This window comes from Xiphias gladius, chromosome 3 (assembly GCF_016859285.1).
Source record: "Xiphias gladius isolate SHS-SW01 ecotype Sanya breed wild chromosome 3, ASM1685928v1, whole genome shotgun sequence".
NCBI classification, from domain to species: Eukaryota; Metazoa; Chordata; class Actinopteri; order Istiophoriformes; family Xiphiidae; genus Xiphias; species Xiphias gladius.
This window is the reverse complement of record NC_053402.1, coordinates 16,377,606-16,395,354: the sequence shown is the minus strand read 5'-3', so window position 1 is coordinate 16,395,354 and position 17,749 is coordinate 16,377,606. Positions and strand designations below refer to the sequence as shown.

Genomic DNA, 17,749 nt, shown 5'->3' with positions numbered 1-17,749 from the left:
AGGCACAGTCTATGATCCACTTGCTAAAATAAAAGGCAGTCCCACTAAAATCCACAACACAGAATTGTAACCTGCAGCGATTCCCAAACTAAGCCCCCAGATACAGGGGCAAACACTGTACAGATATGCTGTGTGTAAATCAGTGCTCTGATGCTGTTATTGGTGTGATCGCCTCGCTTGTGTTTGTAAAAACAAGAGTAAATAAATGTGTAATGTCAATTTGGACAAGTTGGGAAATTCCGCAAAAAAAAAAAGTTTATACTGATAAATGAACTTTTCAATTGTGTATTTAAACATACCTGTAATTTATGCAGTCCTTAAATTACTAAGTGGGTCTTCGAAGTATTCGTCTTGATAGATTTTTAAAAATACACATTTTATTGCATTTTTCTTGGACTGATTTACAGTATTTGTAAATCTGTAATCTTTTCAATGTGTCTCATTTATTGTCCAATTATAAATTGATGAACTATTTCATTTCTTTCTTTAATGGATTTATTCATTACGTGCTCTGTTACTATCTTAATTGCTTTCAAACCATCTGGAAGGCTCTCTAGGATTTACACAGACAAGTGATGCAGATAGATGCAGTCCTAAAAAGGAGCACTCGGAGCATGTAGATACATTTGGAGGGTTGTGCTAAAAAGCTGGCTGGTAATTGATCCCGCACTGTGACAGGATGAACACAACACTGCATTATTCAATTGCACCTGCCAGCTTCCTGAAACGCTCACAATAACAGACAGGACAGTGGAAAAAAAAAAAAAAAAAAAAAAACAGTATCCGCCACCACCTACCAACAATTTTGTTCCTCTGATCCAGCCATGAGAGTAGCCTGAAGCTGCAAATATCTTCCTTCAGATTTGCATGTCCTAAAAAAAACATCATTTTTTAAATGTGCATTATGCAAGGTGAGGCGAGAGTTTATATATAACCCAGACATATTAGTCTTAACAAGTAAAACTTTATTGGAATGATACATTTTGCAAAATATTACTTTATGTATATATTTTTTTTAACATACTCATTGTGTTCTAAGGGTATCTGTCAAGTTCTCCAGAGGGTAAGATAGTTAAGACTGTCAAAGGCAAGGATATACAGTATTGTTTCCCAAAAGGTACAATAGACTACACAATCACTGTACCCAGGTCATGAGGAAAAGATTAATGTTCTGTTTTTGCTTCTTTTTTTTTTTCCTTTTTTTGAAAATACAATTAGAAAATATGAACGCAAAACATCTCAGATGTAAAAAGTGTTATGTTTGAATGAAGAGTGTGTGAAAAAACCTGATGAAAGTCGAAGGCAAACACAGGAGAAAAACTCAAAAATGAGCACAGATCAGCTGATAGTGTTTAGCTGATAGAAAAGAATTAAAGACAATTTACAAGAAGTTTTGTATGGGAAACAAAACAAAAAAAGAAACAAACAAAAAAAGCACTGTGATGGCCTTAAGTGTCTGAAGTGGAAAAAGTGGCATTGCCTTCTACCCACCAACTCTGATTTAGTCATTTGTCAGAACACAAAGACCAAAGATATTACATGTGCTCTCTTCAAAGCATTACATAGTGTCTTAAAAGTTTCAAAGAATTAGCACAAATCAATTAAACAGGACATTGAAAAGGTGTGGCATGTGCTTCGCTATTTGCAAAAGGCTGGACAAGTTGGTTGACGATCCACTGCATTGTTGAACGTGATGCTCACATGTTTCTCAAACATGTCTCAGGTCCAGGGGATGTCTTGCTGTTGGGTTTCCTTTACCACATGCAAGAAAAACCAAGCTCACCAGAGAAACATGTATTATAAAGAACACACATCGTGTTTCCGCACAGCATTGAAACATCTCCATCAGACAATTCAAGACATTCAAAAGGTATCCTGCGTTTGATCTCAATTACATTAAGAGACTCCCAGAATAATTACTTAAGCCTACTGAAATCATTTAGAGTCAAAAACATTCTCAAAAATGTCATGTTACAAGACTTGACAAATAGATTGATGCACATCAAACAATTCACAGAAGCTTTTCAGTGAGATGGACAAAGTCTAGCACCTAGGGCCTATGGAGAACGGAGGAGGGGGGTGGGGTGGGTGAAAGCAAACATCCTTCATCAAACCAAAACATGTGTTCAGTCAACAAACCAGCAATAAGATTTGGTCTGTGATTGTCTTGCATCCACAGAAATAAACTTGGCAAAAGGGGACAGCTTTAGGATAGCTTCCTTAGTTTAATGTGTTACATAGAAAGCTGGAAAACTGAAACAAAACACTCCAATCTCAACAGTCCCAAAAATTTGGTAGGACTGCAAATCTATGTGAAAGTGTTACATGGAAGGTATATACAAGAGAAGGGGGGGGGGGGGGGACAATTATCAAGGTGAGAAGCACAAATTCAGTGACAATTATCAGCAAACTGTTGCCCTACAACTGAATGATGAACAAAGGCCAGAGGAACTTTCTTACATTTAACTGGGTCTTGTTCCATCTTCAAAATAGAGCAGCCGAGAGTCCATTTTATTAGTTGAGCATGTTACCTACGATCTCCGGTACCTCAGCACAAGTAAAGCATAATGCTCTGCCATCTTTAAAAGTGATATTGTACAAAAATAACATGCACATTTTGTTGAAACATTTTGCTACTTTTTTGCGTATTAAAATCCACCACCATCATAGTTACATACAGAAAACTTTGCAGTGTTCTCAGTTTGCAAATTTGGCAGAATTTATATTTGTTTATTTATGAAATCTTATTTCAGTTTCACAGCTATGAGACAATGTTGAAAAAGATGGATATTTCATGTTCTCTATCATATATATATATATATATCAATATACATGTATAAATGTACTATGAATTAAATAAACAATAGTCTGGAGTGTGACCACAATGTTAGTTGCTGCTAAATCACAGCTTTTTAACCCACCCTTGAGCACTAAATAACACACAAGCACAGAGATTGACATAAAAGGACAAAATGATCACCAATAGGATTTTTTTTTTTTTTTTTTTTTTTTTTTTAAAATGCTCTAATAAATTCAGCTAAAGAGAAAGACAGACTTAAATGCAGACCTCATGTTTACCATTTCTTACAGGTCCCCAAAAGCAGTAAGACCTAGATGAAGTTTACTGTGATAAATCATTTTCACTCTGATCAAAGAGGTTGCTGCTGCTTCAACAGCAAGCAGCGAGCACATCATCTACCCAACAATCATGCCACACTGAGCAGACAAAGGCAGGCGCAGAGAGTTTTCAAGCTTTCATCCAAAACGGGCACAAGGGCCGACGCCACCATAGCCAAAGCTCTGCACCAATGCTTTCAACACAGTTTTCCAACCAGTTGGCATTACGATAGGCACATCTGTTGGACTTGGTATTGCTTGGACAGATTCAGGATGGAGAGATGGAAGGGGAACCAGGGTGACATGATACAACAATCACTCTGAGAAGCTTGTAGAGAGGGCCCGTTCGAAAAAAAGGAGCCTAGCAGATTCAGTACCTTAACAGAAAATCAATGCCTCAACCTGCAAAGACTGAAAACGTGTCATTACACAATCAGAAAGATACAAGTCTAGCTGAACAGCCTCAACCTATGCTTGTTCTCCTCGAGCCCCTGCCCCAAACACAAGAGGGATAAATAAAATGAATAGGTAACAGTTGAGAAACAATCAGAAAAGGCAACACTGCTGGTTCTGTTGGATCTTTCTTAACTTTGCCTACCTTTCCAATGGGGGGATTTTACATTGTTGTCGTCATCACAAATAAGCAAGTTAGCAGTCCACCCTAGCGCTTCCTGTCTTCAGACCCCCTTTTACTTTCTAAATCCCTGTCTCTCTCTCTCTGCTACTCATGGTTGGAATCTAGAACTCAGCAAACTCCTTTGCACACTTCTCTGTGAAGGAGACTCGGATTTCCTCTTCCTCGTAGTCGTCAAAGTTGCTCGTGTCACCTGGGCCTTTGCACTTAGGAATAAAGGGAGCTTCCACCTGGAACACACAGGACAAGCAAAATCACTACAATGATGCAGTGTAGTCTAATAGAGAGAAACAAAGCCATAAGATGCTCTGCAAATTACTGGATAATATTAGAATAGCTCCTGGGAGATATAGGGACAATTAAAAACAGATTTATAGCCATTTATAGTTGTACATAGCAACTTATGATGATTAAAGTGGGAGTAAAATGTGTTATACAGTTAAGAAATCATGCTTGAATAACTCGGAAGTATTATCAATTAATCAATCTGAGGGCACACTGCAGGACTAATTCTGTGATCACATGTTGTCACTGGCTTTCCCTGATGCCAACTCTTCCCTTTTCTAATTCAGTTGAACTTTTCTTAGATTTCTTAGAATGAATTTCAACAACAGCCAGAAAAAAAAAAAAAAAAAAGAACTTGCTGCATTCATTTGCATTGTGTGTAGACAGAGGAAGTGTCATCAATACCAAACCTAAGAGCTCAAGCCCAGGAATCTTTCCTAGTTGAAAAAAATTAAGACAAAATGAATGAAATGAGTTTAAAAAAAAAAAAAATACATGTTCTTATAGTGTTTATTCTGTGTATTGTGCTTATAGTCTATTTTTGTCAACATTTAACCTTTGTTTGCACAAACAAAAGGTTAAATGTTGACAACAGCACTCATTACATGCATGACTGCCCTGGTAGGGGGATCCCACTGTGTGCACCACTTTTTCTCAGCTTTTCCCCAATGAGCCAAAGGTAAAGGAAAGGGGTCATTTCAAAGTGTAGGTATTTAATTGCGTGAATTTTGTGAAACCTTCTGTCAACTGTAAGCGTGATTAAGGCTTAATTCAAATAAACTTGAGTTTATGTGAACAAAAAAAAAAAAAAAAAAAAAAAAAAGGGCTCTGTTTGTATTCATATCGTTATCTCAAATGAAGGAGGACTTAAATCTACTTCAGGTCCTATTCAGAATTATGCTGCAGTACTGCTGTAATCCTACTGAATCCACCATCTTTTATGTTAAGAAAAAAATGAAGGGAAATACATGTTTTGTGTGTTTTAGACATTTTTCCGTTAGCCTGGAATGTAACATCATCTGTTAAGAGGAGGCACACATGGTGTGAAATTACCCGTAGCCACAGATGTAGACTAAAGGCACGTCCACTGACCAAAGTCTCATTAAAGTCGTCTTTTTTTGTCAGCATTACATTTCTTCTGTCCTTTTGATTTCGAAATGGGAAGTGGAGTCTATTTGTACACATTACTGTTGTATGAAGGCAGGCCCCTCACCTTCCTCTGGTAGATGGCAATCCAGTCAGTGGTGGCGAACCATTTGTGGCCCTTGATATCATTGACTCCATTCCTGAGGTTGCCAAAGCGCTTGGTCAGGTCCACCTGCAGCAAATTTCTCAACAGATCCTTCAGGTCTGAGCTGAAGTGGGAGGGAAAGCGAACCTGCAAACAATGGAAAACGGTGTCAGTGTGTGTTGTCAAGCCAGTGTCAGTGTGTTTTATACCCCATGCAATGGTTTTCAAATAGACTGCCAGCGTCTGGCCTACAGCTCTAAGTTAGTGCAAGCCTATGAGTGGTGCGTAGCGCTATGAGTGGTACTGTTTAAATGACACTGTGCCCACTAATGCTGAATTTGGATGTGATTTGCCTGTTGTTGACACGTCTGCTGGTTTGCACCATACCACTTTCATACATGAGCAATTTTTCTCCCCAGGATCGCTTACCACCGGTAGTTTTTGCACGAAGGCCAGAGATGAGAGCCATTTGGGAGGTGCTAAAAGGCTGGACTATGCCGCCATGTTCAAAGATGCTGAGGGTTCTTTGTTTAGTTCCAATGCTCTAATGAACAGTTACTTCTATGCCAATGTTCCCAAAACAGCCGGCATATATAAAAATACAAAAATAATAGAGGGATTATTTAGGTAGGCTTCTCTAAACTCACCTTCCCTGATACAATCTTCTCGTAAATCTGAATAGGTTGATCTGCAAAGAAGGGTGGGTAACCAGCAGCCATCTCATATATCAGCACTCCCAGAGCCCACCAATCCACTGCTTTATTGTAACCCTGGAAAACACAAAGGTAATAAAGGGCAGTCAGATATGTATTTAAACAAAAACTCACACTTTACAGTGTTGACAATAGACAATAAGCAGCATATTGTACCTGGTGGTTTTTTAAAATGAAGTCCCATGTAGATTTGAGAACTCCTCTGCCCTTAATATAAAAAGCAAGGGCCAAGCTGAACGCTTACCTTACTGAGGATGATCTCTGGTGCCAGGTACTCTGGGGTCCCGCAAAGCGTCCAGGTTCGGCCCTTCACCCTTTTTGCAAATCCGAAATCTGTTACCTGAGGAAGAGAGGGCACAGCTCTGAGTACTAACCACACTCTGCAAGAAAACACAGACCTATCAAACAATAATTGTTGTTGATGGCTAAGAAAGCAAACATATGATCCTTGCCTGTATGTAACCTTGCTGGTCAATGAGCAGGTTCTCCGGCTTCAGATCTCGGTAGATGAGATCCAGTGAGTGAAGGTATTCAAAGGTCAGTACAATCTGGGCTGCGTAGAAGCGGGCATGTGGTTCACTGCAAAACAGATCAGCCACAGTATTTACAGTCAACCTGCCGCGCATGGAAATGCTTAGGCATTAACTAAAATTCAATTTACCTGAATCTACCAATTCTCCTTAAGTGCGAGAACATTTCACCCCCGGGTACATACTCCATTACCATATACAGATTACTGTTGTCCTGTAGAGAGATGAGCAGACTCTTACTTTGACATGCAAAGCAAACATACAAACAAGAGGTGAACATGCTTAGAAGATGTAACAAATGAACTTTTTTTTAAATGCAGACCTTAAATGAGTGCTCCAGTCGCACAAGAAAGGGAAAGCTGACAGCTTGCAGGATACGTTTCTCGTTCAGTGTGTGCTCTATCTGCTTCAGCTTCACTACCTGGGAGGGAACAGGAAGGAGGCTTATTCAGGAGACACAGGTTGTCAAAATGGCTCATCAGACATTATTAGAATACATACAAAAAAAAAAAAAAAAAAAAAAAAAAAAAGAGGATCACTGCTTTATTCAAAAATGTGTCTAATTGTTTTTCTTATGCCCCAGTATTATTTTAACATGAGCTCCTTGAGCCCTTGGCATATTTGATTTGGGCAACTGTGACATCAGAACTGGCTAATCACTCACAATCTCTAAGATCAGAACCTTATGTAAAAGGTAAACATTCAATGCAAAAAAATAAAAAAATAAAAAAAATCCACAAAAAAATAATATTGTTCTTATTAAATACAATGACATAATCATCATATCAAAAATACAATACGGGGTATCCAAGTCAAGAATTCAGATTTATAGACTGGGCAGTATTCCTCTTGAATATCATACTTTAAGTACTGTACCTTCTGTTTGTCAAGTATTTTCATGGCAAAATGCTGGCCCGTCTCTTTGTGTTTAACCAGCATGACTCGACCAAACGAACCAGTGCCTAAAGTCTTCAAACGCTCAAAATGGTCCAATGCCGCAGTTTGCTGAGGGGTAGAAGAGGATGTCAGTAAGGGGAAAGGGTGCGTAACATTTTATTAGCGTGAAGACCCCTACTTTAGTTGAACAATTTTACTAAATCATACCCCAACTAAAATGTACTGTCATGTCAGTAACAAGTACTTATGAAAGAATTCTTACTGTTTAAATGTGAATTAAACATGCTGAATTAGACATGTTGTCATTTTGTTCTTTGAGTGTATACTAAAGGTGTACCCATTGTAGAAAAAAAAAAAAAAAATACACATCCACATTAGCCCAGCAGAGGGTGCAATGCCCCTTTAAAATAAATTGGAATTAATTTGATCTTGGGCAGGACTATTCTCACGGGTCTGCCTGAGAGAGTGAACAAAAAGGCTAAAACACTGGAGATTAATTCAAGATGTATTCATCATCACACTAATGTGTCTCAAGAAACAAAAATAAGGAACAGTATTAGCAGTACAATAAAAAAGATGATTAGACAGAAAAAGAGAAGTAATTCTCATTCACTCTCACCTGTGCTGGATTCTCCCATTTCTTCAAGAAATCTTCTTTGGCTTTGGCAAGGAACTCCTTCACTGTAATTAGAAACAAATTTTATATTCATTAGAAAGAGTTTGTTTTAAAAACCACCAAGTCCAGACTTCAAAAGGATTTTGTGTAGCAGGTTACCCTAACCTAATCACCAAGACCCAGAGAATACCGCAACATTGGGGTTTTACAATTATGTGGAGGAAATTGTGAGATATTCCAGCAAATGAGCACGATACATGTGCCTATGTGTACATCAACATAAATACTGTTTATATGATCAGTTGATGACAGTCTGCATTCATCTGGCTCCTCAGCATGTTGGGATTCAAACAACTGCTTCTATTGCAACCATGAAAGTGAAAAAGATACCATAAAACCAGCTGCATTGGTGAATTTAACTAAGGCTGAAGTTTATCCTAACATTAATAGTGCTCAACGTAAAAATACACTCCACAAGCCACATAATAAAGATGAAAAGAGATCACTAGTGTTAAGTCAAGGTGTGAAGTGATTTTAGGTTAAATGCACTTGTAACTGCAAGCCGGTGAGTTAATTTCTTTGAAAAAAACTACAATCAATGAAGACAGAAGCATAAAACCAATCTCCAAAACCAAAAAAACTGATTAAGTACGACACAGCTGTAAATCTATCCTCAATATTCTCAAAAACAGAGTCTAAAGATCCTATAGGGTTCCATGGCTGAGATGGAAGACATTATAGCTGTATGGCTCAATTTCGGGGCAGCATCCTTCGAAGGACGCGGTCTACGAAGGCCATTGTAGACTGCAGAGGCCAAACTAAAATGAAATGGTCTGGTCTATGGAGGACTTCCTATGTATCCCCGTCTGCTGTTTTATTTGCAGATTCCGCCATAATCTTTTTTTGAAAAGTGATTCCATAATGATTCGTCGTCCGCGCAAAATTAATCTTGGAAAAAGTTGGGCCATGAAGGATCCACCTGTTGGATCCTTCATTTCCCGGGAAACAAAGGACACATCTATCAGCCGCATTTGAAGGAGCGTTCGAAATGGGACAGCTGTGTCGCACCACTGTGACAACTGAGGCACAGCTTATGTTTACAACAATAGCTAGCTGGGTGCTTCACAAGCCACACCATTATGGGAAAGTGGCAAAAAGAAAGCCACTTGAGTGACATCTCAGCTTCTGTTTAACAGAAGGTGTATGGGAGACTCTTCAACAACGTCCATTGGTTTTATGGCCTGTTGAGATTTAAAAAAACAAAAAAACAAACAAAAACAAAATAACCTTTTTAACCATCGCACTAGATGCTATGTTCAGCGAGATCCAAACACTGAACAACCTCAACATCCCAATATGATTTATGGTAGTGCCATAATCTTGATGTGGGGATGCCTCTCTGTAGCAGTAAAGCTGATGAGGTCAGCTATAGGCAGCAAAATACACAGAAATCCTGCAAGAAAACCATCAGCAAACATGTGACTTAGGAGACTCATTTTCAAGCAAGGGACTAACCCCAAACATACATTTTTAAAACCAAAGCTACATATGAATGACTTAAACATCCTGAAGTGGCCACGTCAGCAGGCAAACCTTAATCCTATCTAAAATTTGTCGCAGGATGTGGACATTGCTATTCAATCACATGGGCCATACAGCTTGAAAAAACCTGAGCAGTTTTGTAAAGAAGACATTAGGAGTGCAAATGCTGAAGGCAGCCACAGCCCCACTGCACAGCACACCTAGCTTGTGCATTATGGCAAAAGTTGGATTAGACACTAAGTGAACTATTTCTGAGAAATTACAATTTTCTCAATTGGAAAACAAAATTTTGATATCTACCTACCTACCTACCTACCTACCTACAGATATCTATCGATAGACAGATATATAGATAGATAGATAGATAGATAAATCTATCTATCTATCTATCTATCTATCTATCTATCTATCTATATATTTTTTTTTTATTTTTTTTTTTTAAAAACACACACATATGGCCAAAATTTTCTGGGGTTTGACACTGTCCACTCACGTTAGACCTACACAAGAGAAAACCCATCTTCAAAAGTGGACTGTTAACCCTAGATTAAAAGGCAGGGGTTCTCCACTTATGAATACACCATTGTGGGGGGAGGGAGAAAAAACAAAAAAAAAAACAACAGATCTAGAATAATAAATCAATTAGTACTAAGATTGTAATTTAACACGAGGCTACAATGCCTTCAGAAGAAACCTACACCTGGTCTCTGTGAACACAGGTTAAGACTTAACGCAAAAATACACATGCAACAATGTGTTTTGTTTACATTGTTTACATGTTATAATAGGCCAACAGACATATGCCTGTGAACACATTTTGACAGCTTGGCACACAGTGTCATATGGAGAAGTTCGTTTGTCTTGCCCTTATCTTTATGAGGCTAAGCACCGTGCTCTGTGGGAACATGTAGATAACCAGCTCTTCCTCATTCCTCCCAACTATCTGTGCACTAGTTTTAAGGACACTAGCCACCCTAGCAGCTGAGGAAGCACTGCTATTTCTACTGTTAGCCCGGGACACGACATGTTCGAGGTGCTAAAACGTACAACTACTCGGAAAAACAACAATATGTTTGAATTTATTTTATTTGGTTTTCTGTTTTTATTATATAATTACTGTGGAGCTTGATTACTACAGTGAATGTCAAGCATGAGCAGAGAAAATCTTTAAACAGCACAGATTCAAATTATTGGTGTAAGATTCTGGACAAAAGATTTCAAAAATAAAGGACTGAGTTCAAAGTAGAAATCTGGATAATTACAATAATACAAAAAAATATTTTTTTATACTAATTCATGAACAACTAAAAAATGGTGGAAACATAAACCATCTCAGGATAATGTAGAATGTCTATCTGTCTAGTTGATCGATGCAAAACAACAGCCTAGGGCACAGTTTAAATAACGACAGTCAGCTGTCAGTAGTGGAAGTGCAATGTAATTTATTCATCAACTTTGTGATATGAATATTTAAACTAACGGGCTTTTGCAGTGATATGTTCAAATCAGAAATTAGTGTCAACTATCTACACATGAATTTCTCATGAGAACATTTGCACATCTCTCACACACATACACTCAAAATATAAATGAAGCTTAATCCTCATCTAGCTAATGTGATTTCCTGAAAATTCTCTAAAGACCAGCAGCTCCAACAATAGGATGGGAGAAAGCCAGCAAGAACGGCAAAGACCAAAGTTCGCATAAACATGTCGAGAACACTGTTGCTCCCACAGAGAGCTGTGGAAGCAGACTGGTCACCAGGGAGAAACATTTCCCGTGAAAGTTGCTCAACTCCCACTTCCAAGCACAAAGAGCCACAAATGGAGCTATTCGTGTCATAGCTTGGAGCTGCTCAGAGGAGAGACGTGGGTGCTGCTGTAAAAGTAGCTGGGAGTTAAATTGCCAAATCAACAGCTATAGGGAAATATCTTGATCTTCATTCAGACCCTCGTCCTGTTAGATTTAAGAGGCTTGGCCGCCATGACTACCCGTGGGAGTTTCAGGTGATAAACTGAAGTTCAACATCATGACTCTCTTGTCCCCCAAATTCCTTACCGTCTGGGATGACTATGGGTACCTCTGGTGCTGCAGCATCTGCCGAGCGCGACCCGGAATCACTTGAGCGCGAGGATGACTCCCTCTTCCCTGCATGCCTTCTAGAGCTCTTCCTGTCACACATTAGCCCTGCAAAGTCTCCCCTGTTCTTCTTCCTTGGCCTCTTCCTCACAGCCACTGACTCATGACCTATCCTCCCCCTCTGAGAGCACTCTGGTCAGATCAGCAGCCCCACTAATCCACAGAAACGAGTCAAGTGTCCTTGCGGGAAGGATGTCCTCAGTCTCTCCTGTGATTGTCACTTTGCAGGGGAACAAGTTTAGAAAGTTGCATCCACCTCCAGTGTGCTGTCAAACATAGCATGGAGAGCAGCACTGCTCTGTTACTCTCACACAGATCAATTGGACCCTTGCCTGGTTTGTATCAATATTTATTCTGCACACAAAGTACTCTCTGCCGTTCCCTCTCATGTCAACCACACACGGAAACACACACACACAGACAGAGGCTATATATTGATCTAAACAGGGTCATAATCATCAGGGGGAGGGGCATAAAACACTAACTGGCATATTTATCCAACCCACAGAGAAAGTCCTATGGAAAACTAGGCCTAAGTGAAGACCCTTGAGATTAACTAGTCACATCTAGATGTGACTAAAACTTTCCCTAATTAACAGAACCAATCAGATGTCACATCTGCAATGAAAAACTTTCAGAGCTGATCTTGGTGTTTTGAAAAACATAAAAGTACCATTCTCAGGAGAGACTAGCAAAGCAGGAGTGCACAAACCACTGTGAAACTTTTTTCTCCCTGCCCAAATGCATCAGTCTGTGTAGTGCCAGTGCTGAATCGATCCTCCAAAAATCAATCCTACATCTCTCCCCTGGACCTCACCGCCCCACTGACGCTGGAACAGAAGGGTTATATTAGGGCGAGCTGACCGACATTTAACTGTGAAGCGCGCCAAATCAGGTCCTAGTCTACACCTAGTCTTGTTCAGATAGCATACAGCCCCATGTGGTGCAAAAGAAAACAGTCTGAGGGGAAACTAGAAAGGTGTTTGCATGTGCGTAAACATGAGAAATAAATTGTAGTACTCATCTGAATACTTGGCAGTAGACATTTTACTGTGACTGATGAGCAAGCAGCTGCTAACAAAACCACCAATGAAAGGTTGTTTTGTATACTACTGTTAGAACTGAACTGGCTAGTTCAATTACTGACAACTAAAAGGAGCAGAAAAGCTGACAGACTGAGCTGAGGGTCATCTCATACTTTCAAGTTCTATTCACATCCATTCAAATGCATGTGGAGGATAGGTTAGGTGCCTGTATCCAGCTGTTTCATTGTGTAATGATTGCTCAATAACACAATGACCCCTAGGCTGAAAAAGTCAAACATGGAGTCTAACTTTGTGATTGACTGTATAGGAGTGGGTTTTATACAGGAGGTATGCGGAAAAAAAGTAAGCCTTCAAAAGTGAAGCTTTATGGTTGTGCTGAACTAAAACGGAGCAGGTTTAGTATGTATGGCCCATCATTACATAGTTATTTTGTCCTTTACAAATCTAGCTAGTTTTCTAATCCCTGCCTATAGGTTTCAATGGTGGCTAAAAGCTAACCAGGTAAACACTGTATACAGTGGCTGATGAACATTTTACAATGTGTGTCTGCTTTCATAAAATTGTTTCCCTGAGTTTCTGCCGTTCCTCTGGGAGTATAATATGCTATGGCTTTATTTATTGCAGAAAACAAGTCATTTTAGTAGCGCAACCTATGTGAACGCAGCTTTAGAAGATTAAGGACAACAGACAAGGATTCACATGACCATCCCACCTGTTGACGTGAGAATCAGAAGGAAACTACTGTTCCTTTTGTGATCACTGAACTCCAACCTCAGTTTTGCTTTGGTGGCTGCTGGAGTTTGAACCTCAGGATTGTTCCAAGGCAGTATGATAGCTTGCCAACACTGCTTTAAGCTTATCTGAGGTGGCTGATTGGCATTTCAACCGTAAGGTCCACTGGTAATCATTGCAGGCTTATAACAAAGCCCCTTTTACTGGAGACAGGAAGTGATGAGCGATCCAAACACAAACCTGCCCCTGTTACACAAACCAGCTGCGTGCAGAGCAGGGGCAGGACATGAACCACAGGGATATTTATAGACAGAGGGAGTTGCAATTTGACAGGGTGCCACCTCATTATATGGCCAAATCCAAAACGCACAGGATTCACTACAACCATCCCTTATGTCATGACTGGTTTTGAGGACGGTCTTACTCAGATTTTTAAGAAGTGTGTGAAGTACAGAAAGAAATTTTCAGGCCATCAAACACTAATACAATCAGACATGCTTACAGGAGCCCTACCAGTGAGAAGGACAAGGACACAAGAGAGTTGTAACAAAAAATGTGTGTGTTTAGACAGGTTCATCATCATGCTGCGTAGCAGTTTAAGGTTGATAGTGTTATGCTATACAGCATGGCAGCTGACAGACACTTGCACAATAACTGAAATTTGCTTTCCTTTGAACTGTCCCCGGAAAATAATAGGTAACAGAGCAGAGACAAACATAAGGTTGCTCTGTGTGTGTATTTGTATACATGGACATACGCGCACACACACACACATGACTTCTGGCCATAAGTACCAGTAAAACCAATCTCTTCCAGTATTAAAGATCACTATACCAAAGCCAATAGACACTCAATAAACCAGGTCATGAGATTAATTTTGTAACAAACATAATAAATAAGAAAAAGAAAAAAAAAAAACAGCATGATCATCTGCTAAATTGTATGAGCTTGAGCACAGTTTGTGACTGGCTAAGCTAGTGACAAATAGCACGAAGCACAGCTCCACCCCTAACCCATGCTCCTGTCCGGCTCCAAAAGGAAAACTCACTCCAGTAGCAAGCCTCTAGCTCCTCCTGTGGTTGATCATGTCTGCCTTCGCCACTGCCTGTGTCCCCTAAACAGGGCCCGGCTCGTTGAAACAGCCTTCCTGCCAGCCTGTGAATAACAGACATAATAAAAGGCTGGCGGAAACCAGCCGATGGCCTGTGTAGAGTCTCAACACTGCAGTACGTCCAGATGTTCTAACAAGCAGGAAATCCAGAAAATGTGATACCAACAACGTCTTAAAGGCCAAAACTTAAAGCAATCCTTGCTGGCTGTTTTTAGTTTATAGAGCTGTAATGGCGATGACCAACTGTGCAGAGCCTGGGCTGGACCTTCCTTGCTCCTTCGCTTCCTGCTGCAGTTCACAGTCTCTGTCCGCCCTGCTTCTTCCTGTGGGCCAGAAATCAGCTTTGTATACTAGAGCAGCGGCTCTCTGCTCGTCTTCTCCAGCCTGGAAAGTTCAGAGGAAACAGACCCTGTGCACCTGAACCAGCTCTCAACACTCTCTTTCCATTTTCCGTAGAAACCAAAATGGGCTGCCATGTTGTCCTTAATCTCTTGCTGCTCTGTGGAAAATTACGCTTCTCAGCGTTTGCTCTGGACCCCTGATCTGCACCTGTCTCTGGGGATCAGGGTGGGCCCAGAGTGATCAGGGTGATAAGACTGTGAAGCATGGCATGTGAACAAACCTCACATCAGAAGTGCCTCCTATGTCCAAGCTTCTAACCTACTAATCCCACAATTTCCACTACTTTTAAAGCATTAAAAAAAAAAAAAAAAAACAACCTTTGAGCTAGAACACCTGAAAGTCACGGGCCTTGTTACAGGGGTTACCAGCGATGGGTTAACGTTACAGAGGGACTGGAGGCCATTCTTCACACCTACTCTCTACCAGCAACAAGGAGCTGACACTCATTTTGCAGATACCTGTTCAGACTTTGCACGGTTGAGCGTTATTTATAGCTTCATAGACAAAAACATAAAACTGTGTCCACCCAGGGCTTCTCTAAGACCTTTGATCCTGACAGGAAGGTAAAGTAAATGCTTGGATTGAGTTTTTTCCTTAATGTAGTTGTTAACTCTGAGGTTCGTACTTGTACATAATTGTCATTTATTTTGTTAAATGTCCCCTTATTTTTTAAAATGTGATAGTGATAAAAACAGTTTTCAATCTGGTGATCAAGAAGCTCACCAACAAAACACAAAGTTGCGGGGGGCAAGAGCACACAAAGCGATTAACGAGAGCAGAGCATCCCTTGCTCTATGTCACGCACACAAACATTTGCGCACATGTACTCTGTGACACATACAAGTGCCCTTGTTCTAAAAGCTGCTCATCACATGATGTTCAAGAGAATCCTCAACTCGAAGTTTCTGCCTGGAGAGGATCACCCTCATGCATCATATGACCCTGTCCTGGTGGCTTTTTCCTTCACTGATAACAACCAACTCCCCTCTACTCACTGTCACACGCAGTCTTTGAGACTCGGTGCGCTGGTCAACATCAGATTAAGATTCAACTCATCACTTATATAAACATCCTGAAGTAATATGTGCATCCCCATTCTTAATTAAAATGTATACATTAATTAAAATGTACTCTCTGTATGCACAGATGATTTTTTTTGTCCTGAAGTAATTGGGCTATTAAAAAGTGTACAAGAAAACAACTCCTGCAATGATATTGCAGCCTTTCGTAATCTTATGAGAGGAGGTTAAAAAAAAAACACATCTGAAACACATGAACCACAAAGAAACCTATGACTGTTGTACAAGGCTAGCTGTTGTCATCATCACTGCTACCTCTGAATATAACCTGGGGCTTTTAATCACGAGCTTTCCCACAGAATCAGCGGAGAGAATGAATAACATCCTCTGCTGTTCGGTTGAGATGAACATGGTATCAAAGTAAAACAGCTTGGCCGAAGTTTCTATGTGGATATGAATGGCCACGGGTTATCTTTCATGGGGTTTCACCTGAAGTTGACAGTGCAGCAAAGTTTAGCATATTATGCTCCATCACTTCGAAAACAGTAAAACGTGGTTTGGGGGGGGGTCTCTGGGCCTCGATGCATTGCACGGGTGTTAAATTGTACGTTTTTATTTCGCTGCCACTATGGGAAACAGGAAATGACTACAGCAAAACCATCCAACAACAGGCGGCATGATATAGCCAGCTGCTGCAGCCATGGGTTAAGGGTACTCACCGCTCTCCATCTCATTGCCCTTCTTTGCGGTGGGCGTGTTGCCCATGATGGCAGGCTGATGGTGGAGTCCCTGGGTTCGGGCTGAGTTTTCCTTCACAAGTCGTAGAGTGATGCTACACCGCTAGTACAGTCGCTGGGCTGAATGAAGCTGACAGCTAGCTACTAGCTAACAGCTATCATTATTGACTAATGAGTGTAAATATATTTCTTCCAATACTTTTCCGCAGTGACTTCGGAACACTCCAGCCAAGCGAGTATATCCAAATCTGCAGTTAACACTAACGGTTTAAGTTAGCTAGGCTAGCGAGACAGCTAACTCCAGCAGAGATGGCCAGTGGATGTTAGCTTGGGCAGCGTTTGCTTGTCAATTTCCAGGCGAGCACCAGCAAGTCAATACGGCATTCGACTGTCCTTTATTTCAAGATACGGCTTGGTTTATCCAAAATCCTGTCCGGGAGCATTAGACAGATCGTCGAAAGCCGTTTTCCGTCTGTCTAACGAGCAAGCTAGCGTTAGCTTTTAGCGTCCCTCGCAGTCGTATCCTGGCCTGACCTACCCAGGTGCTATCTCTGTGTAGGCAGGCCTTTTCAGTTGAGACCTGAATAGCAAAAGTAGTGTCCAGGTTCAATCTTTTTTTCTTTCCGCTGTTGTTTATTTCAAAAGGAAATTCCTCCAATCGTTGCTAAACCTGCCGTCAAGTGCAATGGTTTCCTGGGACCGACCATCTGATAGTCGATTCCTAAGATCAACAGACCCCTTCCATTAATCTTCAGACCGCAAGGGAAACTCCAGTCATCCATCCAGCTGGTCCCGCCTCTGGCTGGCTCTGATTGGCTACATTAAGAGCTACTTTCGTGGCAGAAGTCACAACTCGAGCGCTGATTGGATAAGCATCCATACATCCAATCTTTGCATTGATGCGATTCGTCTTTTAAATGGTTTTCTCCCGCCTCCTGGACTTGCTAGTAGCCAATACGCCCAAAACTGGCTTTTTTTTTTTTTTTTTTTTTTTTGCT

The 17,749-nt window shown here is 40.5% G+C and overlaps 1 protein-coding gene across 3 annotated transcripts; it reads right to left on the bottom strand.

Annotated features, from left to right (window-relative positions):
* Positions 1-2,205: 2,205 nt before the first annotated feature.
* On the bottom strand, positions 2,206-17,534 carry prkacaa (protein kinase, cAMP-dependent, catalytic, alpha, genome duplicate a). Of its 3 annotated transcripts, none has more exons than XM_040118071.1 (10): positions 16,734-17,534; positions 8,027-8,088; positions 7,387-7,515; positions 6,833-6,931; positions 6,642-6,724; positions 6,433-6,559; positions 6,225-6,320; positions 5,915-6,037; positions 5,250-5,414; positions 2,206-3,981 (listed from the first exon to the last, which is right to left on the bottom strand). In XM_040118071.1, exons 1-10 carry the CDS (start codon positions 16,777-16,779, stop codon positions 3,856-3,858), a joined length of 1,056 nt encoding a protein of 351 aa, XP_039974005.1. In that variant the 5' UTR covers positions 16,780-17,534; the 3' UTR covers positions 2,206-3,855. The 3 variants fall into 3 exon arrangements, with proteins under 3 accessions (XP_039974005.1, XP_039973995.1, XP_039973986.1); XM_040118061.1 differs by lacking the exon at positions 16,734-17,534 and adding an exon at positions 14,531-14,725; XM_040118052.1 differs by lacking the exon at positions 16,734-17,534 and adding an exon at positions 11,624-12,040.
* Positions 17,535-17,749: the final 215 nt, after the last annotated feature.

What these genes read in the sequence shown, in the direction of transcription:
- prkacaa (XM_040118061.1), bottom strand. Translation starts at nt 14,654, where the DNA reads ATGTCTGTTATTCACAGGCTGGCAGGAAGGCTGTTTCAACGAGCCGGG. An exon ending in GCTAGAGGCTTGCTACTGGA is followed by an intron (nt 8,089 to 14,530) that starts GTGAGTTTTCCT and finishes TTCTAATTACAG; the next exon opens with TGAAGGAGTTCCTTGCCAAA. An exon ending in TTGCCATCTACCAGAGGAAG is followed by an intron (nt 3,982 to 5,249) that starts GTGAGGGGCCTG and finishes TGTGTGTTCCAG; the next exon opens with GTGGAAGCTCCCTTTATTCC.